This window comes from Accipiter gentilis, chromosome 3 (assembly GCF_929443795.1).
Source record: "Accipiter gentilis chromosome 3, bAccGen1.1, whole genome shotgun sequence".
Lineage (NCBI taxonomy): Eukaryota > Metazoa > Chordata > Aves > Accipitriformes > Accipitridae > Astur > Astur gentilis.
In genome coordinates, this window is record NC_064882.1 from 12283410 (window position 1) to 12310105 (window position 26696).

The 26696-nt window shown below is 43.7% G+C and overlaps 1 protein-coding gene across 2 annotated transcripts in view; it reads right to left on the bottom strand.

Annotated features, from left to right (window-relative positions):
- ACSL1 (acyl-CoA synthetase long chain family member 1) overlaps positions 1–23170 on the bottom strand; it is a 41077-nt gene extending 17907 nt beyond the window's left edge. Inside the window, exons 1-8 of one of the 2 annotated variants that reach the window (XM_049796756.1) lie at positions 23065–23098; positions 18599–18678; positions 13477–13704; positions 6776–6890; positions 6320–6384; positions 4910–5011; positions 1011–1110; positions 680–858 (exon numbers count right to left, since the gene is read on the bottom strand). In XM_049796756.1, coding sequence (XP_049652713.1) covers positions 680–858; positions 1011–1110; positions 4910–5011; positions 6320–6384; positions 6776–6890; positions 13477–13671 — 756 coding nt within the window. In that variant the 5' untranslated portion in view covers positions 13672–13704; positions 18599–18678; positions 23065–23098. Of the gene's footprint in view, positions 1–679; positions 859–1010; positions 1111–4909; positions 5012–6319; positions 6385–6775; positions 6891–13476; positions 13705–18598; positions 18679–23064 lie in introns of both variants that reach the window. The other variant, XM_049796760.1, reaches the window with a different exon arrangement.
- Between the last annotated feature and the right edge of the window lie 3526 nt (positions 23171–26696).

Below are 26696 nucleotides of genomic sequence, written 5' to 3' on the forward strand. Positions count from 1 at the left end.
CCAGTTACTGACACCTGCACAAGACAAGTACACTTATCTGGAGATACTCATGTCCTAGTGAGCCAAGCTTTCACCAGAACTCCAGCTGGAACCAGGCTAAATCCAGTTTCATAAAGCACAACCAAGACTTGACAACATTAGGTGGCTAAGCAAAATGGCTTCTACTTCCAAAATTTGGAGGTCTTATTCCCCTACATTACCATAAGGTTACCCTGGAACAGTTTACTGCCATTTTCCCCCTCCCCCAGAAAACATTTTGTAGATCTAGTGTACAGGGGAAGATGCCGTTATTCACAAGACCAAAACCTACACAGGCTCTTTTTGAAATAAGTACTTCTGAAGTATTAGTCACAGAACATAATTACCATGTTACTGCTTCACATGGGCAAGCCTTAACACTCAGATGCGATGTTCAGTCTGGTCTGTTAACAAGCTTTCGTTCTGTCATCTTGGCATATACACTTTCACATTTTGAGCATTGTGAAATAGTATTAGCAAGTTGTTCTCCTTTTTTTATATATACTTTTTTTGTGTAAACTTCAATCCAAGAGATGGTTAACTATTTCAAAACTAATCCACCACTTTTTGTTCACAGTCCTAAAATCTGTTCAACAGACACTGTCTTCTTCCTCCACAAGTAAATGTGATGAAAGTAGTAAAGTAGGTTAAGCGTCCTTACCTCTATTTCTCTCATGCTGAAGACTTCCACTCCACACTTTTTGCCACGTTCCACAAGATCCATGCCAAAAGACTCCATGATAACAATGGTGTTGAGTATTGGAGTTTCCCCCTTTTCCACACTGGTTAGCAGAAGTTTGGCCTTGTCAGGTTTGTCACAGAAAACCAATGACAAGTCAGCTGATGAAAGAGAACAACATTAATCAGTATGACAAGTTGAGTTTAGAGTAGATCCATACATACTTCAGAATGTGGTAAGGCAAGACTCCTCTGAAGGCAGCTACAGTTCTGCCATCATACAATCAGTTCCTTAACTACTGAAAGTGTCCTACCTTTGTTCACAATGTAAGTAATTGCTTCAGTTCCCAGTGTATCATAGAGTGGCACCACCACCATGGAGAATGCATAGCATCCCTGTTCAATGATAACCCACTGCACAAAAAGAAGAAATGCAAGTTGCTATGTGTTTGCTTATCATAACAGACCTCCAAGAATTACTCATATCTGGATTCTAACAAGGAAGCTAATAGGAGAGAGGTCACTTGCACAAGTCTTTCTAAAAAAAATAAGTGGCAGTTTGTATCATTTTTTACTTTGAAGACCTACTAAATTTTTATCTGTAGAAGGAGGAAAGAAAAAACAAACAATAAGAAGCTATGGGAAAGAATCCAATCCAATAAAATTCAACACTGGCCCCAGGAGTAATTAAGTACTTTTGAAAAAGAGTTAACATTAACCATCTCCTTAGTTTACCTATTAACAGAAAGAGACTTTCAGTAAGAGTACAATTTTTTTTCTTGTTTTTAGGTCATTGAGGTAGCCAAAGCTTTCAATATTCTGTATTACCACAGCATATGAATCAGTGAAGGACTTGCTCATGTCTTAACATACATTAGATTTATATACGCACAGTACTCTTACCCTCTACATTATCTGCATCTCATTTGATAGCCAGACATGCAACACATGCAGTTAAACTAGAAGTCCTTTGGAAAGCCAGCCCCAGAAAGTTTCTCGGCATTTCTCAAAACTTTCTTCTTGAAAGGAGTCTAATCTGAAGACTTCTAAAAAAATGCAGTTACATCCCTGCAAGCTGCAATAAGAATTTGCCTGCTAACAAGTGCAGTACTCAAACATAATGGATATTGTAGCCTTCTTGTGTGTGATGCAAGCTGACAATGCTTTACAGCAAGCCTGATTTTATCCAAAGTACCATCAAGGCAAGACAGTCATGCAATTTTTTTTCTGGATAGTAGCTGCTGGGTACTGTTTTTTAAAAAACTAGCTACACCAAAATACAGGGTAGCATGCAACTCCTGAAGTGGGAGCCTCCAGACACATGAAGAGGCCAGTAGAATTGGAATATTTCAGTTTTTCCCCATCAGAGTGACAAAAATTCTCAGGTACAGTACCTTTAGTCAGTTGCAGTTACAGGAACAAAACAACATGCATCTTTAAAAGTGATCAGAACTTAGAATTCAACAAGATTGCATTAACAGGGGTGCTTGTTTCCCTTCCCCACCTCCAAACTGTCACACTTCCCAGTGTTTTTGCAGGACACTAGCCAGTTACCTCACCCCCATATGATGACAAGTTTAATCATCATTCAGCTGGCTATTCCATTTAATATCTAATATAGAGGCTATGTTAACAAAGTTGCCAAATCTCAGTTTTATGAACTGTTTATTAGGGGCAAGTTTCCTAAAGTTCTCTCCTGACTGAGACAGCCCTAAACACAGGGAATTTTTCTGAAAGCATTTAAGCAATAGGTAAGTTTTACACCTCTTAGTCCAAAAAGACTTCTTACAAAACTAGTACAAGGCCAGCTGTTAGCCAGCTAGACTTTCACACAGACATTAGACATACTGGTAAGTCTAAGCAGGCACACCTATACCAGCCATGAAAGGGTCCACTGAATAATTCTTCCTACATAGCATCTACTTATACATGTAAAAGGGGGCAGCTGTATTGCTGTCAGCAGCCTGAAGTTTAGTAGTTATTTTAATAGGGTGGGGGTCTACTACAGTAGTCTTCAGAAGCTGCATACAGTGATAGAATCTTCCTGTTGCAGCCTCCAACAATTCTTGCACACCATCATTCTCAATACAACAACCAGCATCTGTATTTTCTGGACTACCAAGCCATTTTAGCTTCTAAAGTTAGAGTATTTAAATACAAATATCAAAACTCGACACTTGAGTTCTCTCTCAAAGCCCAAGCAAGCAACTAGTACTCAATACAGACAATAGTCTACAAGTTTCAATTTGTTTTCTGACATGGCTCTGTACTTCTATTAAGGGACACTGTATTTCACAATCCAAAACACAACTTCCTTGCTTGCAGAAAAGATCATCTATTTTCCAGTTATTCAAAGAGAAAGTAATATTTGTATTCATAAATCCAAGTTTGTTTTCTTAGTGAATATTTAAGCATCTGACATGCTAGGATTTCCCCATTAGGGGATTTCCCCAGCAGTTGTTCCCTGAACTGAGAAATGTGAATCATTTCACACAAAAAAATTCACAGTCTCCTGTCTGGATTAGTGATTATGTTGGGGATGTCACAACACCCCTCCTGTAGTTTTCAGCAGGGAAAATCCCAGATCTAAAATTGCTGGTTTAAACAAGACTTGACAGCTCATTCCTGACCCAACTCAAAGCCTACTGGAGCAATGCACTCAAGCACATTTTGCCTCTGTGATCCAAGAGTAGACCGCACTTCTGTGCTCTCCTTCAGAAAACCCACTGACCCAGCAGTCAAAGACTTTGCACCCAAAGGTCTATACAGAAACAACTGGCACAACACTAACACCTGGATCCCTTTTCTACTGCCAGTTCACAGTGTTACAAGCACAGGAGACTGAACCGAAGAGTCTGTATTACGATGTCATTTAACAGCTTCCTAGTTGGTGATATCCCAGCCTTTTTTAATGTGGAAATAAAACTGTAGCTGTTAGAACCAGAATTCCAGCAGGAAAATCCAAGCAGAAAACTACTCCAGATTTAGGAGTCTGGAAAAAAAATGTTCTTCATCTGTACAAGGCTAGAATTAGGGGGTTTTTTGTGGTGTAGGTTGGGAGAGGAGGAAGGGGGTGAAGGTCACTTATCACACAGCTTGCATTTTAATGACAGCAGGGAAGGCTCAGTGACAAACTGAAATCAGAAGAGATCCAACAGCAAGCTGTTGTCCAGCACAACTGAGGCACTGATATAGCTTCTAACCCTGTCAACACTGTAGATGGCTCTAGATAATGGCATCCAGCTGGGAGTGTTTAATCAAAATGGACAGCATATTTTTGACAAAACTCAAGAACCAGCCTCCTGTCTTAATACAGATTTGGATTAAACTAGCTTAATGCAGCAAGTACCAGCTCAAGCTACTAAGCACAAACATAGGTTAGGGAAGTTCAGTCCTATTAAATAGATTTAATAAACAAGTCTAGAGAATAAATGTTTACTGAATATTTCATAATATCTTTAGAAACAGCAATCTAGAATCATTTCTGGATTAAAATGAATAGACACTAGCTGATCAATCTATATATCCCCATAGTTGTCTCAGGTTCATAACATCACTTTGCTTTGTCAGGTGATCTTTAATTATGTTGCTTTGTTTAGTCTTTCTGCCCCTTTACTGAACTGCAATTAATTTTCAATTTTTCCCTTCATCAGTAGTTCTCCCTCCCAGAATCTTTGTGCCCAAGACCTTTGGCAGAGATAGAACAATCACCTTTAGCCATATTCTATTTGTCCAGATATTTAATCACTAAGTGTTTCTTTGTGTTTTGAAGGGTTTAAACACCTCCTTGTGGCTTCCAACCACTTTCAATTACCTTATACTCCAGTGTCACTTTTCAAGAGAAAGTGAATGTAATCACCATTTGCTAAGTACCACATTAGCTTCTCATTAAACAGGCCTCCTCTATAAACTGGAAAGAGGAGAAGAGAATGAGTTAAATTCTTGATTCCCTGATTCTCTTCCTGCTCTCCAGCCTTCTACATTGAGCTCTGGGAGCAAAAAAACACAATATAAGACATTAACAATTGTGTCAGTTATCAGTTTTGGTTCTTAAAGATGCCATGTCTACAGCCTGTCAGCCTTTAGCCTTGTCCCAACACCAATTGGACTCTTAGTAGGGAAGCTCAGTACACTGCCAAAACCCAACAGATATAAGAGCATGCCACTTCAGTAACAGCTAGACCACCAATACACACGCCGTCAATTAAACTACCTCAGGTCTGTTTTGTGAAAAGATTCCTATATACTGAACATGAGATGGTTTGAAGCCTCGGTGGAGTAACGCAGAGCCCACACACTCAGCTCTGTCTGAAACCTGGAGGGGCAAAAAAAGAGAGAGAAGACAAAAAAAATTGAGAGCAAGCTCATCAAGGTAAAACAGCATTGAGGGGTGTATATTAAGTCTTACAAAAAGAAGGCTAATAACTGGTATGAGATAGACAGAAGTTTTCTAGGCTATTTTGGATGTCCTCTGTGACTTTGATAACCTAAACATTGCAGTGCCATTGCACTGCATTGACTGTAGATTAACTACGCTTGCACTCAATAGGCAGCAGAAGAGACAATACAGTTGGACTTGAAAGTGTTAAGTGTAAGTTTAAATGTTAAGCTCTCATACATACACACAAAAGGCTGTTTTGTTGTATCTGTATTAAACCCCAGAAGTGACCCTGGAATGATTCAGCATTATATTTCTGCTCAGTCACAAGCACTACATTCGCCATCCTTCTGCTTCATTCAGTGCCTATGGGAATTGCATTTCTCCCTTCAAAAAGGGGGAGAATAAGGAGGCAAAACCCAGCTAGTTCTATAAATAAAGTTCGGGAAGGCAATTTTCTAAATTCTTTCCATATAGCATATGACCTGAATCCATGTTAGTCACATGACTCAAACAGCAAAGCTTTATTAAAGAGAGGTTACACTTAACAAGTGCCCAGCAAAATCACCTTGGAAAAAGCAAGGTCTGCTCCATACAAAAGGTGTTTAGTGACCTTAACAGTGTGCAATAGGCAAGGTTTATGCAAATTTGAAGACAATAACTGATTAAATCAGGAATGACCTAAAAGTGCAGAGCTGTTAAAGATTTGCATAAAGAGATTTTTGGTGACCATGAAGGAACATGCTACTAGTTAGAAGCATACCTGTTAACACCCTATACAACTATCATTCAGCACTATGGAGACAAGTTGTCAAGAGGCACAAGTAACATCTGTAGATAGGACTTTTCCTAGTGTAAAATGAGCCTCTCAGAAGCAAGCGCCTAAAGTTGTAGCAGTCTGAGTCCCTGAATAATACCTCAAAGCTGCAGTTCTTCAGAGGCAGTGTCTAAGTTCTAAACAATTCAGCAATGAGATGCTAAAAGCTGCCAAGATAACCCCAAAAAAATCTGAAGTAAAACTGTTAATAAACCAAGCAAGTGCAGAAGATACTTTTCTCCCCCTTGCACGTATTTGAGGCTGTTCCTTTAAGACACTAACAGGTACTAGAACCTTTCTGCAATATTCTGCTACTACTTAAAACATCTATAAATAATTAAGATTTGTTATATCACATTACTGGATGTTGTATCAATGGTCTCGGCAAGCAAAAGCAGGTCTAGCACTAAGTTAGAGAGAATACTTACTTCTTTATAGGAGATCCACTCATATGGCTGGTTTGGTTTTCTAACACCTAGACATGGACCATTATCTAAAAAAAGATAAAAGTTACTCAAAATTTAACCCCCGACTCCTCTGTCCTGACATCACGCTAACTACACTCTCAGTGTTGAGCCTCTAGATTCTTTGCAGACACCTTCAGAAGGCAACCTTTTTTTTCCCCTAGTGGGGAGGGAGGGAGGGAGGGAAGCTGAGGAAGGACACAGAGGCAAAGTTGGTTTAGGCTAAGGAACACAGCACTGACTTTATTCACACAACTCTGCTTCACAAGAGGTCACAGTTAAATTTGCCCTGAAGAAAGCTCATATCCAATACACTTACATAGCGAGGCAGACATCCCCTAGCCTAAACTGCATTGCAAAAGAGCCCAGACCTTAAGTTCTTCACATTGTACAAAAAACTATCTTTAATTTTAGACTTACTTGATACTTGTACACCCCTTTGGAAGATATCATAAGCTGTTCTCACATCATCATAGTAGTAAATCAATGGTTCATCACTGTTAAGAAGAGACGACCTTCGAGCATGCTCACCACCCTAAGAAAACCAATTAGAAGGGTCAGACACACTTGTTGGTCATAAATGAACAGGAGTTTCCCAGAATAATCAAAACACCTCATCCATTAAGTTTTGTTACAAGCCTTGGCAAATTCTGCTTGAGAACTTCAGCTCTTTTCACTACCAGGTGAGAGATCTGCAAGGTTTCTCAGGACATTGTTTAAAGAGTCAGACTGGTCCCTGCATTACTAAAAACCTGTCAGGCACAATCTTACTCTCAGCTACCTACAATAGCACAGAACAAATGAGAATGACAAAACACCCTTTGACACTCCTTACTTGTCACAGGGTTTTTCTAAGAAATGTCTCACTCTATTATTACAGTGTACAGTATAATTAATTCCATCAAGCTTTCTAAAATCACTCCAGCCTCAGAGTTCTCTCTACATACAATATTAATGCCAAGATCCTAATCTACTTTTCTCATGAAGATTACAAAACACAATCACACTTCAAATTGTGGTTTCAAAACTGAAATGATTTTAAGGGTAGTCAACAACACCTTAATCATAAGTAAAATACCCTGTACCAGATTTAAATTGAGTCCTTTAATCCAATTTAAAGTTTCATCTTACAAAAAAAGGTTTCTTCCTGATCTAGTTAGAGGCAGTCAAGACAATACTACCTTGAGGATTAAAATCATTGTTTTTCAGCTGGTGAGCATTTACATAGGCTACAACTGGAAGTCAATAAAAGAATTTAATAGTTCATAGTTTTAACATAGCCTTTTTTAGAGTGACTGACTAAATCTCATTTTATATCAATCAAGTTCCACAATTTACAGTTATCCGAGTACTATTGGGCCACATTTATTAGTTCTGCTATGATGACAGACACCTACAAGCGAGTTCTTAGCAGGAAAAGCCTAGCTGGTTAAACAGAGGGTCTTGGGTAAACATTGCATAAGGTTCTCTATCAGTGGTTGTAGTCAACTCCTGGCTCTTTCACAAAGTCAAATCCTGGACTAACTAAATCTGTGCCTGAATTGTGCCATCATCCACAACATCAAAAACCTATTCAATATGCAATCATAGGCTCTTCCCAGCCATTGTTTTATTTTTCTGTTTTCAAAGTACCCTGGAAGACCAGAGAGCATCTGTTCATGTATAAGCTAGACAAACACAGGTTTATCTGCAGAAGATTTCATATTGCCCTTGTCCACAGAAAGCAGCTAGCACATTAAAGGCATATCAGAGAGGAAAAAAATATTTTAACACTAAAACAAGTCTAACTTGTTTTAGCAAAATGCTATGCGTAATGCAGTTCTTGCCACTCCTTTGACAGTAAGCACAAATATTCACTGTGAACATGACCCAGAACAAGTTAATGACGGCCTTACCTCTAAAAATTTGTAACATTAGAAATTCAAGAGCATACTTGCACTCCAACCAACATCTACTCTATAGAAAATAAACAAATCACTAGGACATGTCTCTGCCTGGAAAGAAAAGCAAGACTGCTTGCTTTATTGCACTGGTTTCACAGTTCTACAATAACGAAGGACAGCTGCTAGATTTTCCCAGTTTTACCATCCCTGAAGAAGATCACACAGTGTACGTAGTTTGTAACCACAGTCATAGGTAATGTCAACAAGTGCAATGTATCAGTACTGTGTTTGATGTGCTACAATTCCTGTGTCAGGTGAAATATAATATCCTAAGCTGTCCTTTGGCAACAGTCAAGAAATATTTGTTTTCTCCTTATCTGAGCTACTACTGTCTTATTTACACACCCTATTACTCAGCACCACAAAAGCAGTTTTTGCAGGGCCTGAGGCACTAAACAAATTTGAGGATGAGACTCGGACAGAGAGCACATTGCTCAGATACAAGACTGACTGCACTGTCCTTCTGAAAAAACAGAAACTGTATTACAGACTACTATTAAAAAGACCCCATCAGTTCTCATGAGTTTTCAGTAAAAGATAACATAACCAACTTATGGTTCTGCTTACTTTATTCTTCTTCCCAAAGTAAAGTGACATTAACTGAATTTTCAACAGCCCTAGAGTAAGAGTTTTGCTGAAAAACACCCAGCTCCTTGTGTGAAGACCATCAGGAGTTCAATGTTATTCTTCAGAAATGCAGTGAAATACACCTGGATATGCTGAAGATCATTTAGACCTTACCTATGCTCCCAGTTTGAACTCATCTACTAGGCAATATTATGGTATTGGCCTACATTTTGCTTGAGAGTAGAAAGAACTACTATTTTAAGGGCCTGTCCAAAGGGTTCTTATCCAGAATATTTGAGCAATATCAGGGAAAGTTCTGTTCACAGCACACTCTTCTAAAAATTACAGGTCATTACAACCACCAAACACCTGAATCTCAGGACTAGAATGTTTGGCTGATTTCACACAAGTTATTTGAATGGGATCTAACAGATCTGTCTAGTACAAAGATAAGCACTCAAAAGGGCTGTCAGTGTTACCAAAGTGTTCTTAAGGAGCCAGACAATAAAATCTTATTAATGCGAGAACAGCCTCTGGTTACTCATGTAAGGCAGCCCTTGCAGCAGCTCAGGGAGTTGCAGGAAACTGACCCATTACACAGCCAAGTGCTGGACATCAAGTAAAACCTTGGCATTGGTTCAGAATAGCAGCAGCTGAAAGAAACAGATTTAGTCTACAACAGAGGCGTATATTACTCTATCAATGCCTATTTGGGTCACATAAAATAGCTGCTTTTGTTCAAGCCATGGGTTTGCTTCTTGTTGACACAGGCTGCTTAGGATTAGCAGTAATGTCAAAACACAGTGTTGTCTCCACCATGCCTTAGAGGCAAGAGGCCCAGCTTCCATTTTTCTGAGAGGGAAAGTATACTAGCAGTGGTGCTTAGGTCACCTCAATGTGGATATTCTGAGCAGCAGGAAGTATAAACTAGAGTTCTCAAACCAGCCATGTAATTTTAAGCATGCTAATCCCTAGGTAAGCACACAACAGCTAAAATTGATTGTTTAATAGGGACATGAGCACATGTCTTTCAAGAATCACTTGATTAGACAAGGCAAGCTAGAGTTCTAGTAATGTATCGGGAGAATGTAAGTAGGTTTAAAAGTTTTCATGAGTTGAATACCTCTCTCCATATTTGAATGTCTTTTCTTAAGGGGAAAAAAAAGCCAGAGTCACAAATCCAAACTCTTATTACTAGAAAATACTGACATTCTAGTGTTTGTTTATATCCTATCCTTCTACATGCTTTAGTGGAACTTGAGTCAAATAGAAATATTTGGGTTTTTAAAGCAAGACTTAAATATATTTGACAGCCATACACCTGCACTCAAATCAATAGTCAGAGTTGTTCAGCTACCAGTCACCAATGGAAACAGCAATCTACAAGCAGACAGATTCACATGTGCCTACAACTACAGACCTTAAGAGTGCACAAGCTTTGCAAAACACAGGACTAATGCCCTATTTCTACCATTACTATAGCACTGAAATTCATAGTGTAGTGCATGTTCAAGTATAGCATGAGTCTCAGCAATGCAGTCTCACTAGTCAGACTTTATTTAGAATTATTCTTCATTAATCTTGTCTCCCATCCTACAGACAAGGGATTCAAGTGGATCCTGAAAGATCGTCACCTATACCTCTGAGAAGTTCCCCTGAAGAGAGATCAGGTTGGGAGCTTTGAAGACAAGAGGGTTTCTTTCAGTGAAATGTAACTGTAGTATGCATACTTTAAAGATTGTACTCCACATCTTTTAATTGTGGCATCTGCTCTAGAAGAGCTGATACTTTCAGTAACTCTTTGTACTGATATTCAACTAAGCATGCAATCTTTATGCTCACTCAGTGATGGTTAAAATGGGTCACTGGGTGCTGGCCTATCAAATCAAGGCTTTCTGAGATGGGAAGTGACCTGAACAGCAGTAAATAGGATCTTTTTCCTCCCATATAAAGTTATCAAGATTTATTATCAGAACATGTAGAAACCCTACTCCAGTCAGTGACTTCATGTAACTTTGTTAGAGGCCAAGGAAATAAGTCACAACTAAGAATTAAGCAGCTTATTTATAGTTCAAAATTGTTATCATTAAATGAACAGGTAGATTAGATATTAAAACAGAGAAGAGGAATTGCCTTCTGCCATGTCTTTTTTGGAGCACAGTGCTTATTTCTTTTAATATTGTATTGTTTAGCCAGAAAAAAATATGTTAAGACATAACTTCAGAGCAGTATTTGACATTTTTCTTCTGTGAAAGTGACAATCCATCTTAACACATGTATAAGAGAATGGAGTAAGTGAAGTGAAATTCTAAGCAAAATATAGTGAGAAACTGAATTCCAAGCACTGTATTATACTCTTGTTACTGTTATAAAAGTACCAGTTGTAACAGACACTTGAAACTTGCTTCAAAACATACAGTTTGATTACAGTTTGATACAGTTTACAACATTACATTAAGAGCTGTATCTGAACTGTCAATAAACAAAACTGGACAGATCTTGCTTATTTCAACACGTTCTCAAAGTTTGAGCTCTTATGACCAAGACATGCTAACACACTCAGCTGTTTTTCATTTAAGTTTTACTACTGTTCAGTCTTCCTACTAGAATTTATTTCCAGAAGAGGCCATGAAAAATAATGCTGTTATGCCTATCTTGCTCTGATCAGAGAGCTGATGTTAATTAGTACAATAGGGATGAATGATGCATTAAGTAGTTTAGTGAAGTCTCATACTACCAAAGAATGATTTAAATCACAGAATCCAGCAGTGACAAACAATTTAGCTTGAAGCAGTAAAGGCAGGGAACTGAGACCACTGTCAAGAGTATCAAGCAAATAAGCATTTGCCACTGGTTTTACGGCCAGCTAAGAGCCACTGTTTTACCATCTTCCAATGCAAAGCCCCCAGATCTGCTGAAGTCTGTACTGACTAGTGAGGCCCTCCACAGCTGGAAAGCTTTCACTGCTAGTTTATTCCAGCCACCAAAATGTGCTGCTCTACAAGACAACTCCACTCACTGTCTAAGTGGCTGCTGTCAGGATTGGGAAAGCTCACCAAGAGAAGATCTAACCTCTGGATCCTCACTCTACACATGTTCCTTGAAAAGAGGTATTTTTGGCAATTATCACATTGCCAGGACATATTTTTGTTTCCTCTTTGTGTACATCTAATAGCAGACCATTACTTGCTATAGCAACATGATGTGTCAGTAAGCTTACTGTATACCACCATACTGGGAAGAAGATTAGGAAATAAACGGTACCAGCTAAACTTTTGAATGGAAGGCTCAACTAACACTTCATTCCTCAATATCAGGAAACATTGCCAAGAAACCACCTGATTTGAGGCTATGACAGGAGTTTGTTTTGCTAAAGTTCATGAAAGTTTAGCTACTATAAATTTCAAACTGCTCTGCTACATTTGCTTACATCAGTTTGTAGTCACATTTACTCCTAAGCACAAGAAGTCATGTTAATTGTATTTGATACAGGACAACTAGATGCAGTCGATCCACACAGAACAATGTGCTGTAAAGGGAGACTTCAGTTGCAAGTATATATAACAAAAAAAAAATCTATAGTGGTAGTTTCTGACTATCAAGACTAATCCAGGAAACTATCAGCTTTACAATCCTATGTTTTTTAAGTATCTCCCTTGAAGATCACAACCTTTCAAAGCTCTCTCCTTCCTTCAAAAGGAAGAAACACCTTGTCTAACCTGAAGAAATACAGAGGCACTCTTGAAAGAATGAAATAAATGGTAAAATCTTGACTCTGTAGTGGTAAAATCTTGACTCTGTAGTGAACAGGGGAATTGATAACTGCTGTTCAGGAAAGCCCAGCCATGTAAGCAGTTGTCTATATTTGCTTCTAAGCAACAGTTCCTCCCAGTCAGACTGTTTCTGTATTTGACTTCACTATTAAAAAGCACCACCTAACAGCAACTCTGTCTGGCTCTACAAAGCATAAGACAAGAGCTAAGCTAGTATATCCAGAGTATAGCAGGTGGTTGCTTTAATTTCAACTTACTCTAAGGCTGGGGTCTCTTGGCAGGACTAGTATATCTTTCCACAGATCATTTGAGGACAATTAGTACCCTCTTCATGCTTGTAACCCAATATAAAGTCTCATCTGTCAGCTATTATAAACTAAATATTATAACAGAAAAGTATTAGCCTCATCAGTATACATCAGCATACATACTCTGACCCCAAGACCTAATTTAATAGGTCACCACCTAAACATGTGGCCAGGAATTGAAAACTACACCGTGCCAATTCTAACATGCACAAGTTTCCTGCCATCAGTCAGATCACAAGCTCCATTTTCTCAGCACAAAGTCTTTTTCTCCCATGCTAGTTACTACCACTATGACCTTAACCCTCAAACGAGTTTTCAAATTCAGAAAGCCAAAAAACTGAATTCAAGCCATGTTTCAGAGGGGGGAAAAAAAAAAAAAAAACAAAAAAACCAAACCATGCCCTGAAACATATTCCCCACACACTTCAAGTTTAGAAAAACTCCTGTGTAAATCACTGTTTGGTCTCTTTCAATGCCACCTTTAGGCTTCAAAATTCAGTGAGCAACAGCATCCATAAAGTGCCACTTACCTCTACTTCCACAGACTGCATTGCTAAATCACATGGTGGTTTTAGTGCTTTTGGTCTCGTTGCATACCAGTAGGTTGTGAGAGCTGCGAAAGCACCAAAGCCCATCAGCGTGTTTGTCGGAAGGGTGCGCACATACTGTCTGACATCCCCAAGTTCTGGCATTCGTAGGTGTCTAAACAACTCATGTGCTTGCATTGCAGTTCAATGCGGTTGTCCTGATGCAGGAATCTGTTGATATGAAAGAAAAAAATCACACACAAAGTTTTGAAATGCCCTTTTGATTCACTGTTGTTGTGGGAGAGTGATGTATGCTTTGTCCTACTGGCTTACCACTATCAAAATAATTTGATCTGCAACTAGGCAAGGCAATGCCTTTAGACTTCTGTGCTGCAATTAAGTAAGCAAGCAATTACTGGTTCACACTCTAGACAAGACAGGTGAGGCTGACAAGAGGCAATTTCTTCAGGGTTTTAATATTACTTCTAACAGACATGGCATTTTAACAAAACTTTTGCCCTTTTTTTTTTTTAGGACAGCATTTCACAAATGCAAAATAGTTATTTGCGGAGTAGCTGTCCTGTAAGACTGTTTAAACAGCAAGTGTCAAACAGGAAAGAGGGAGGGCGGGGCTACAAGATGTTAACTTGCCTGCATTAACGTAACAGAGAGCATCCTAATCCTACAGTAGCATAGCAAGAACAGGATGTTTCATCTCTTAAATTCAGTAAAATAAACTCTTTCTCTTTTCTACTCTCCCTTCAGTCATGCACAGAAAGCTCACTAAAGCACGCTGCCTTCAAAGCCAGTGCCCTCCCATAGCTCCTCTACGCTAGCAAGCTTCCCATTTCTCCCAGCAGCACGCCAGCAATTTATCTCTGGTCATGAGGCAGACTAAAGCGGCATCTAGGGAGGCCCAAGGCAGCAGCACACAGCAACATAATCAAGCACAGGAAGCACATTTGATTTGTCACGTTCACACAGAAGGAAGAGCTGAAAGAGGCTGCTCCCCGCCAGCGCTCCCTGACATGGATATTCCACAGCAAGACCTAGCCGCAGGCGGGGAGCGGGGCGGCGAAGCATTGCAGCCAGCTCAGCTGGTGCTCTCCTTCCTCTACGGCCAAGGTCTCCCGGGACATTTGTCACATGCCAAACCCACCAGCCCCTGCCCACTAGGTGAGAGGTAAGCAGCAGGCAGCCGGCCTGCCCAGGGCCAATGGCAGCTCGCACCCAGTCACCCCACCGCCCGCTGAAGGGTGCCCGCCTGCCCTGCCTTGCCTGCCCGCCCCTGCCTGCCCCGGCCCGCCTGGCAGCAGGGCTCACAGGCGCCTGTCACCGGCTCAGCCTCCCGCCACCCAGGGGCGGCTGACAACGGCCCCTGTCAGGGTGGGGTGGGGGCAAGCGACACTTCCCCGGCTTGCCCGAAGAGCTGAGGCGCTTTACTCAGGTAGTTCAGGTCCAGCCATTTCCGACGGACAATAAAAAGCAAACAAAGGACCTAAAGAATGTCAAAATGGGCGTTTAAACAGCTAGAACGTACTGCGCGACAATACGCCGCTGCAGGATGGCAGCGTAGGAGACGCTGAAATCCAAACAGGCAGAATTATATGCTTATTAGTTTTAAAACCAACCACACCAGGCTAAGAAGATTTCGGATTTCTACAGGGAAGTCTCCAGTTTACAGTCTGCCCGTGAAATCTTTACTGCTGCCATCAGTTATTCAGCCAGGCAGCCCGAGAGTTGTCTAGTTCACAAAAAAGTCTAACCAGTATTTGGACAAGGATTTGCTAGAGAGAGCAAAAAAAGCCATGAAGTTAGTTCAAAGGGCCCATGGTTTCTCAATATTAGCAGAAGGACAGGCTGAAGTAAGGTCACGGATGGGGGCAGTGTCAGGATGGAATCAAGTTCCATCTCTGGAAGGGTCCGGGACCCATGGAGCACTCCCAGCCTGCAGGCGCTGCCCTCTCCCTCAGCCCCCGCCCTTTTCTTTCATGGCATAGCCTCAGGGTACAGGGCTGCATCACCTAGATATGCAGTGCATAATACAGAAACGCCTTTTGGTTATTTGCATTGTGATACACAGCAGACTATACTCAAAATCCAGAACACATCAGGCTATGATGGAAGGTAGAGAAGAACTGAATATGTTAACAAGGAACTTCATCTTCCATTGGCGTAAAGAGATTTAAAAAAATTAATTACTGACTTAATAGTTAGTATTACCATGCTGTTGCTTTTTATGCATCAAATCATACTCATTAGCATTGCAGGCATGAAAGCTACCTCTTAAGTTTTAATATACACAGATGAACAGCAAGAATAAAAACTCATTCCAACAAGGAAGCCTTGGCTTACTAGTTAATTTTGTGTACATCATAGACACCAAATTATGAAACTAGAAAAAGGGGGCTATAGTGTACATAAGGGCTAAGAGCAAGCTTAGCTCTCTCCTCCTCAAGCCCCACAATAAGCACCTTTGACCTCTCCGCATTAGTCATGATGTGTCCTGCACACACACTATATGATTTAGGAATGCAATGTAATTAGAGAGTTACTCTTTCAAAAGGCTGTGGTGCCATTACAGCTAACAAGAACTGAAGTAAACATGATAATTTCATTCACATGAGTCCCATTGTAGTCTATGTAGCTGCTATGGTTTGAGCCTAGGCGAAGAGAAGAGATACACACCACTACTTTTCATTTCTTTGACCAGTTGTTTGTAGAACAGCCTGTAACATAAAACCTTTCTTGAGCAGTTATACTGCAAGTTATCAGTTATAATGAAACATTTTACTGCTTAGGTTTATATTGAGGGATGACATTTTTTTATTACACCTTCTGTCTCATCAGCACAAAAAACAAGGTTAGGACAGAGTTATCTGCAAGACTAAGCAATTCCCAGCTTTAACACTACCTGCTAAGTCATATCAACTCTTGTTTTCTGCATTTAAGACAAAGCCAGATGCAAGAAGGAGAATAAATTCATGTTCTTAACATATGCATCCAAATATGCCCCATCAAGAAAGGAGGCTTCAGTGCCTCCCAGCCTTCCTTGATCCATCTCAGTATTTACTTGGCTTATGCTCCATTCACATCAGACATCCAGGGTCTTTACCATGACCAAGCAGAGCGGTTTAGAGCCTTTAGATTGAGGTACAAAGATCTTCCCAGTGGAGCTAGGATCTGTCTTTCACTCCTTTTTCTCAAGGAAGGACCCAGCTAAGTCTGCTCACTCAAGACAAGCAGAAAAGCCAAACTCAGATCCTGCAGCTGTTTCTCATCCAGACAGGATCTGGATCACAAGGAAGAGACTCAGAAACTCAGCCCCTGTGCAAGACAGGACATAGCAAATGATTGGAAGTCACAGCTGGAGACCGAAAGGAAGAAGATCCTGGATGAGGTAAGTACCAGTCTGTGATACTCAGGTTGCTACATGTAGCAAAAAGCTTGGAGCAGCATGGGCAACGTTTGAGGTCAAAAGCACTTTTTCCTCAATGCAACCAGTAGACCTTTGTTTGCTTTTAAGTTTAGAAACAATACCAGATACAGGAAAGTGCTTTTAATAACAGGGCAAAACTGCTTCAGAGATAATTACCTGTCCTGGCCACCTCCACAGGAACAGCGGTTCCCAAAATCCAGCCCATGAAAGTATCCCTCCGAACTCATATCAATTCGGTTAAGGAGTTCTGGACAGCTCAGACAAAGCCAGCTCTCTCTGCTCACACACACACCCCGCAGCACCCAAGACTCATTCTTTACAGCAGAACCAGTATCTCAAGGCAACGACCCAAGTTGGCAGGACTCCGCCGTTCTTTGCTGCTCCTACTCTCGGCGTACAATGGGCTATTTACAGAGGGCAGCAGCCTGCCTATTGTCTATCCATAGCCAGACATCGTTCGAGTGCAATGGAAGAGAACACGAGAGCAGCCGTCAGCTTCTGTATTGCAAAGAAAACAACCCCAAGTAGCAATGGCCTCTCTTCCTCTCTATCCTCCTATTTAGATAGTGGCACACTAGCACTGCAGTGGCCTGCCTTAAAGGCAGGTCCAACACATTGTGTAAAAGAAGTAGCTGTGTTATTTCTACAGACCCTTGCAGGCAGGAGACAGCTACAAGACAAGTTGCCTATCTCTTATGAGCGATATGACACCAAGATGTTTTCACTATGATACGCTGGAACAGGGGATCAGCCACCTATATACCTTTGAGTTATCCTGATAGCCACTTGCCATTGCGGTTTGTTGTTTTCTTACTATTACGGGTTAAACTGCACAGCTCCCACGAATCTCTTGTTTTGGTTAAGCCTTTCTCCACTCATCCTTTGAAAGAGCAAGTGCAGAATCATGTTATAGTTCCTTTCTTAAGTATAAAAGAGGGTGCAACAAATAGCTTTGGCTATTAACAAGAGAAATCCTTTTGTCCGAATAAAATACATAATCCTAATCTCAGAGTGCATTTATAATCAGCTTAAATTTGAGTCAGTCCAACCTGTCCCAGATACATGCTCCCACAACCCTCTCCGTGCTGGCCAGGCACTCATTTGCTGTGCAGTCACACTAGGGAGGTGAGCTGGCAAACACCATTTTCCTGGGTTAGTTCTGATGCTAGTTCTCGGCTAGATCAACTCTTGTCTGGATGAACAGATTGGCTCCCAGAAGGAAACAAGACAGCACAGCTGGGGAAAGGGATGGACTGTTGTAATACTACACCTTAAGCATGCATCTCCAAACACTGCAAGCAAGTCATCCCAGGATTTCCTCTCCCTGCCCTGCAGTCACAGCAGTAACTGGACAGAGGTCTTGCAAGCACCTGTGACAGAGCCAAACTGTAACCAGCAAGGAAACCACAACCACCCTCAAGATACAGCACAGGAGCATAGGTAATTGAGACCTGAAGGAGAATCCTCAGTTTAAGCTTTGTATAACATGAATACGACAGCAAGATGTCTCCTGCGGTGCAGCCTGTCGTGTCATGCCATGCATGACATGACAGTCTCTTCTTAGCCACAAAGGACTTTCCTGAACAAACCAAGTACTGTTGAACTGTCTACACTACTCTGCCCTCCTCTTCCTCCACCTACACCCCCACACCCCCTACTAAAAAAAAACTTAATATCTCATCTTACCCAGAATCACCTGGATCACCCAGCCAGGCTTCAGAGCTATGAACCCTCCTTTTAAAGCAGGAACTGACAGATTGACTTTCCTGCAAAAGTAAAGAGGGAAGAAGTAAAAAGCTGTAAGTGAGGAACCCATCCCATGCACAGAGAGAAACTAGCAGGTCTGGGACTTTATATTCACCTCTAACCCCCACTTCAGCCTCCCCAGTCTGGCTCTGAACAACCACAGGGCATCATGCAGTGGGTTCACGTTGCCTCTGCTGGTTCAGTTTCTATTCCTGCATTTGGGACAAGGCAGGACCAGAGGGAAGCAGCCTACAAGCTGGATTCAGCCCCACTGGTTGGGCCATTGTGATTTACTTCATAAACTGCAACTGAAGTTAAGACTCTGGCTGCAACCTTTAAGGAGCAATACATCTGCTACTGATGTGTCAAGGCTCTGTCCTCATCTACAAGGAAAGTCACAGCCCTGTCCTCAGCCTTTTGGCTGCAGTCCTCTTGCAATCAAATGGAACAAAACCTGGATTCTTGCCTCTTAATGATGTCCAACAAGTAATCTGAGTGCACACCAATGAGGTCACTGGAGTTTATTCAAGTTCAGGAGCTGAGCCACATGACAAGAACCTGCTCAATGCCTTTTGTGCAATTACAGTCCTCCAGGAGCACTTGGTAACCCTGTATACAAAAGAAAACCAATACTTCCCACTAAAACCTTCATGAGTGATCGATTTAAATTTCCTTTGATCTGTGCCTATACACATGCAATGTGTTACTAAACAGTCTTATCAGTTTCTCATCTTCAAAGACCACAGAAGATGCTTACAAATATCTATTTTGCAGCCTGAATTACTATCCATTAGAATTGCATCCCTACAACTCTGATTTGCAAGTACATCATGGCACTACTCCGTTAATTTAAACTCAATCCAAATACAATTCAGAAGAAAATCACCCTGCAGAAGCAAATTGCTACAAACCAGCAGCTTTTCTGCAGCATTAACAGCTTGAGTAGGTCATACCAACTTATTCATTCTACTCCTCACAGGAAAAGGCTACTATTCAGAAAGCCCAGTATGCAACATCAAGTTAACACATGCTTCAAGTGCTCACCTGAGACTCTGCAAGAATGAGTTTCTTACTCATACTTCTGTCACCTGAAGTCTAGCAGAAGGCAACCTGGGTCTGGCACACTAAGCCACATTGCATCACACTAGATAGTGTTTACATTCAGAAAGTTGTCTTAAAAAAACATAACCCTTAACACTATGAGACTGTAAGTACTTACAAGAAGCAACTGGTTCACCGAGTGTCCTCCCAACACCAGCTTCACAAGAAAGTATGATGAGTCAAGCAAACTCTTGACCTCAGGTATTAAGGCACCCATGTATCTCTCCTCTGAGTCAGTGATAGTAACCATCTTCTAGCTTTCCTAGGAAACTAATCCATCCTCACCAGGCTGCAGCCCAACTGCAGAGACCAAGTTTTCAAAACAAGGCACATACAGCATGAAACTAAAAAGCTTAAGAGTTCTGGGCTTAAGAACAATAATTCGTACAAAAAGCCACAAATCCTCTTCTGCAAACAGGACATCACGCACTTCTGCTATAAGCCTTAAACCGTTCAACTACAAAAAACAAAACAAACATTTTCCCTCTATATCTCTATAAAACCATGCAAGCTGTTTTCAGTCAGTTTTGGACAAACTACCAGTATTACTAAGATTCAAATCCTAACCAAAAATAGTATTTTACTATCATATTTTACTGTCTGTACATGAGTAACTCCCAACATGAAAGGCAGCAAGAGAGCAGAAGCTTTGTGTTACCAAGTGTCCTTGTTTCAGGAGTCAGGCAGGATCTGCAGAAATGCAAGCCCCTCATCTGCAGCCAGGGTTCAGCCTACCGCCTGTAAAGGTCAGTGCTGTACAGCAGTGCTACCTTGAGCCACATGGCCTTGTAAACTCTCACGCAAAGCCATTTACCAATGAACAAACCATCTTCCCTCTTATTTGTGAGGATTTCTGGGGAGTTGCCACTGGTTATATTTACCATATCAAAATATTTAACATATCTGAACTTGTAATTTATCACAGCAGGGAAGTAGGATATGGCAGGCAGTCTATTCACAAGACTACCGGAAGCCCAACTTACCATGCAATGTATACCCTTGGGCCAGAAACTCTCTCCCCTCTCTGCTGCATATTTGAAAAATTTCGTGTCATTAGCCCTTTTGAGTCTACCCATTTCAATCAACTGTATTACAAAGATTTAGAAAAACAAAACTCAAAAACCTACTACTACCTCCTATTGCTCACATTAGTCAAAGTGTTGTCTTCTTGGAAGGGAAAGAGAGAGAGAAGAAATGGTTTACTCTTCCCCACTGGAGAACAACACACCCAGGACAGAGAAGGTGTAACCCACCTCTAACGCCTCAAAAAAATCCCATGCAGCATTCATTTCTAGCAGAGCAATGAGGTAGGAGAAGCAGCTACAGAGACTTTACTCAAGAAACAGGAGAGTCACTTACCCAGATAACTATTTCAAAGTTGTCTTTCCTTCCATTTTGAATTACTGGTTTTGTTTTTCCACCGATACCAACCTTGTACTGGCCCTTGAAGCAAAAGGCTACTTGTGGCTTTGCTTTTCAAGAACTGAAGACTTACTTTCAGCCTCATGTTGGCTGATTTGTAGCTGTAAAACAGCATCTACCAAATTTAGAAGCCACTTTTTAAATTCATTACACTCACGCAGTCCTCAGAATAGGCTAAGGCCATTTGCTCAAGACCTTGAATTGAGTACACTACGCACAACAGCTACTTGTAATTACAAGCTTTAGATGTCCCCCATCAGCCATATTCGTATTCCGATACGAGCAAGCTAGATATCCTTGGTCTTTAAAGAATCAGGCAGTAACAGCATGGTTCCACTAGGAACTTTGTATTTTGGTTTTTGCATTATTAACACTGCTATTTTTGCAAGAGGAAAAGAAAGGTATTTTTTCAGTAAACTCAATGCCTTCTTACACTCAGAATTTCTTGATCCAAGAAATCTGATCCAAATCTCTTCAGCTGAGAGATCTCAGCTTGTGAGTTTGAAAGCACATTCCAAAGCAGAGGCGAATACAAACACTCCTGAGCAGGCTCAGGAGACCACATGGTTCCCTGTAAAGCACCACGGATGAAACAAATCCGTTACCACCACATGAAGCTCCGTGGTCCAGGTACAGATACAGAACCATGGGATTTCAACAGCAGTTTCTTTAGATGTCACTCTTTCCCATCACAGGACCCGACCATCATATCTTGGACTCTAACCCAAGCCAGGCATTTGTTTAGATGGATTGCTAGGTCCAAGAGGGTGTCTATAATACCCCAGACAGCTCACAGACATGCCCTTTGGAAACTCAGAAGGCTTCAAGTGTTGCAATTCCTGTTCAACAGGAACGAGAAGTGCATGCAGCGAAGTGTATGCATCCTAGAACAAAAGCATCGCACAACCAGGCTAAATCCCTGCGCTGTAGCACTGCAAGTCCTACCTAACAGCAGAGGGGAGGCCTGCAAAGTCAAAGTCACTCAACCTTCCATTTTAGGCCAGTTTGCCTCACACTACATTTCCATACGCGCTCTCAACTGCTTTAAAAAAAAAAAAAAAAAGCTGCTTCAAGCACACGCTGCATTCAAAAAGCTGCTTCAAGTACACGCTGCATTGATGCCCGCAAGCACAACCTACTTGAAGACAAGGTCCAGCGACCGAGCGTGAAACCCCTCGGGTTAACGCGCAGCACTGCGCTCCCCAGCCTGCCGCTACCTGCTGCTCTGCCGAGCTGCCGGCCGGCGCAGCGGGTCGCTTCGCCGGCAGCGGGGGCCGGCCGGGGCGACCACCCTGCGGCCCCAGTTGTTTACCCCGGGCCGGGCCGGGCCGTGCCGGGGGAGAGGGCAGCGCCGGAGCCGGAACAATGCCCTGCCAGCCGGGGCTGCCGCAGCGCCGGGGGGGAGGCCGGAGACGGCCGGCTGCTGCGCCTTCCCGAGGGCTTTTGTGCCGAGGGGAAGCCAAGCCGGCTCCAGGGCACGCTGATCCCACCGCGGGGCGGAAGGGAAAAACCCCGCAGCCCCTGAGAGGCAGCCCGAGGGGAGCGGCGGCGGCACCGCGACCGGAACCGGGACCGCCCCCGCCGGCACCCGCCGCCCCTCGGCGCCCACCGCCCGGCCCCGCAGGTGACAGCGGCCGCGCAGGCCGCCCCAGCCCCGCGGCGAAAGGCCGGGCGGCGGCGGCGGCTCCGGCAGGCCCCGGCAGAACCAGCCCGCCTCAGCGGCGGCCGGGCAGGTTGCGGCCGGCGCGTCCCTGACAGCCCCCGGCCCTGCGGCGGCGCCGCCCGCCCCTCAGCGCGGCCGGGCCGGGCCCCGCGGCCTCGCCCCTCGCCCCCGGGCGGCGGCGGCAGCGGCAGCAGCGACACCCCTCCCGAACCCCGCTCACCTCCCGGCGGCGGCGGCAACAACGATCACGGCTGTGCGCGGCTCCCCCAGCGCCGCCCTATTTAAGCCCAGCACGGCGGGAGCGGCGTGTGCGTGTGCCGAGCCCGCCTCCTCCTCCTCCTCCTCCTCCTCCTCCTCCTCCTCCTCCTCCTCCTCCTCCCTCTCCGCCTCCGCCCGCCCGGCCTCCCGCCCGCGCCGCCCGGCGGGCGCTAGGGCCCCGGCCGCCCCGCCGCCGCCGCCGCCGCGCCTCCCTCCCCGCCCCTGCCCGCGGCGGCCCGGCCCCGCCGGCCTCCGGAGGGGGGGGGGGGGGAGGTTCCCCGGGCCGCTGCCCGGCCGCCCGGGGCATCGCTCGGGTGTCTCGGGCTGCCGGTCGGCGGGTGCCACAGGAATTCGTACAACCCCGCCGGTGGGAACACGGCGCGCGCGCGGGCACAAATTGGAGGGAAAGGACGGTGGGGCGGGACGAGCGGCGGCGGAGCAGCGCGCCGCGCTCCGCACCTGGCAGGTGCGGGGGGCCAGCCTGAGAGGGGGGGTCCTCTCTCACGGCTCTGCGACGGGCACCGGCCTCCGGAATAAACAGGCTGAGAGGACGCAGGCTTCGGCACGAAAGCGTTGGCAGCGGCCGATGACCTTGTTGCAATGCGGGGAGTCATCTGTTCACCGCCGCTGAGCTTTGGGGGGGGAGGGGGGGGGCTGCTGCGGGTTTGAGGTGCATCCCGGTAAAGCAGGGGCGGCTGGGGCCCTGCCAGCCACCTCCGGCAGTTCTCCTAACTGCTTTGGGTTTGGCCGGGTGCTTCATCAGCCCGTTCGACCTGTAAATCATCAACCTACGTCTCAAAGTCCCACTGGGTTGCGCACTCTGCGTTGCCATAGTTTGCCTGTGTTTCGTGGGCATTAGTGGGGCTATTTTAAGGGGGGAGGGTTTAAGGCTATGCACACTCATGTATATATACATATATATATATATAAAATATTTTGTAAGTTATTGGAGGTACTTTTATTTTACATAAAGGCAACCACTGTTTTCTGATGCTTCAGTTTATACTGGAGGACGCCAGGCGTAAGACTTCCTGCCAAACAGAGTTTTTAACAAAGGAACGAGCCTATATTCACTTCTTAGCAGAAGGGAGGAGGGCACTTGCGAAGCTGCTGATAGTCCCCACTTAACTGCACTTGGGTTCACACCGTGAGGGGCTCAGAAATGCAAAATAAATTCCTTTCTCAAGAAAGGAAGCGGAAGCGCATAATCCAGGAGTGCATCTGACTAACTGCAGCTGCAGCTGCTAATGGGCATGGAGTCCATAGCACCGCTAGAGCTAGTTCCCAGTAAAAGCCCCAGAGCACAGGCAAGCATGGACATCAGCTGCTGTGCCACGGTTGGGCTCTGCTGGTTTGTTCCTATTGCACCACACTTTGTGCTCGTGTAGGCACAGCCAGGCTCTGCCAAGTGATTTTTGCATTACAGCCAGGGTCTTGGATGAAGGAATCAAGTGATGTAGAAATACACCGTCTCCGGCACTGGTGACTTCATCTTTTGTCCTGAACTGCATCTAGGTTCCATTTGCCAACCACCAAAACTCATTATGATTTTATCTGCTGTGCTAATTAACCCTTCATTATCACATCTTTCTCCACATCTGGGCTTCTAAAGGCCAGAAACCACATGTTTTGGCCCTCTCGGAGAAACTTCAGTGAACTGATTTTCTCTTGTGTATCACTGGAAAGAGGGTTTCTAAAAAGTCTTTCTCTCTCTCATACAGACCTCTTCACGAATCCTGTCAACATGAAATCGCAGAAGTCCCAGCTATGCAATATTTAAATAGGCATCTCACTAATGCCACTAATGTATCACCTCTCTACTCCTACTTGACACTCACCAGATTATGCATCCAGGGACAACATGAAATGAAATTGGCTCTTTTCCAGCTGATCAGGGAAGAGAGGCACCCAGTCTCAACCAAACTATGTAGGAAAACATACACAGACAGCAGGGAAGTAGGAGCTGTACGTAAACAAAATCTACAAGGACAATAATGGACTGTCACACACAGGGGAGCTAAGGAACCTGGGGCTCCTGTGGATCAGCGGGGGCTAGGGTCCTTTAGCAACTATAGACACATTTTTAATTATCTTTGAGATGCCACCAACTCTTTTTATCGGCAAACAGGGCATACAGGCTCTCAACCCATTTCACTAGGGAAATCTGCTCTCCTTAAGTACATCGGATAAACCAAATAAGTAAATAAAGAGATCCAAAAGGAGATTCTGGCTTTCTTGTTTAAAGGCAATTCCCTATATGCCAGTCTGTGTCCGTTGCCTCATGTCCTTTCACTGGGCATCGTTGAGAAGCGTTTGCCTCCATCTTCATTCCCCCCCCCCCCCAAAATAGGTATTTGTACATACCAACAGGATCCCCCCTGCCCCCAAGCTTTCCCTTCTTGAGGCTGAACAATCCCAGCTTGCGCAGCCTTGCCTCAAGTGACAAAAGCTCCAGTCCTTTTACCATATCCATGGCCCTTCACCAGACTCCCTCCAGTATGTCCATGTCTCTTTTGTACTGGGGAGCCCAGACTGGACAGAGCTCTCCAGGTGTGGCCTCACCAGTGCTTGAGTAGAGGGGAAGGATCTCTGCTCGACTTCCTGCACATGGGGATGGACAACTGTTGATCTTGGAGAAGGTGGTCCTTGAAAAATCAACCAGTTCTCTTGGACCTCTCTTCTCTCCAGGACCATTACGCTAACAGGGCAATTATCCTGTAAATAGATTACCCAAAACAGAGGATTTCCGCTTCAGCAATGTATGCATATTATAGAATTTTCAGCACCAGCATTTGCTTTTCCCCATAATACTGATATTGAAGTACTGTTCTTATATTCATGTATTGGCTATCACTGACAATGTAAATTAAGCATCTGCCAGAAAAAAAAAAATAAAATACTTACCTGTGTTCATTTTGATTTACAGGGCATGCACATCACCCTACTGAATCGGGTTATCCCAAGTGTACCATCTGAGAGCCATCCTAAGCGTATCATTTTTATACAAAACAGACTGCCTAGCCTTCTACCATACTGTATCTGCATCTGCTAACACTTGTGTGGAATCTCAAGAGAAGAAAAACAAAGAAATATTATGTAAATAAGCACTTCAAAATGTCTAGTATATATTGCAATTAAAAAACATGAGCTACCAGGTCCATGGAGCAGGCATAGTTACTTACGTCTTGTCAACCCTCCTCCTAGTGGGAAACGGAATAATTTTTGTTTTGCATTCATCACCGTTTCACACACTTGAGAAAGGGAATATAAGGCCAGATAGGAAATGCCAGGGAGCGGGAGCAGACAGTGGGGTCACTCCATAACAGGGAGCGAGCAAGGAGCTGAGGGTGACTCCAGCAGAGGCAATGCTCTCCCCCGAGGAGCAATCCCAGGGCATCCGCATAGGTGACACCGATCGGTTCTGCCAACAGCCCTCGGCAAATTGAGATAACGAGTCAGGGCTGGGGTCCACACAGAGACCCAGTGGGGAGCAGCAGGAGCCAGCACCAGGACTGAAGACAAGGCTGGGACACATGTCTAGGGCTCATCCAGGAGACAGGGCTGGAGACAAGCTACCTGCAATGTCCCTCCAGG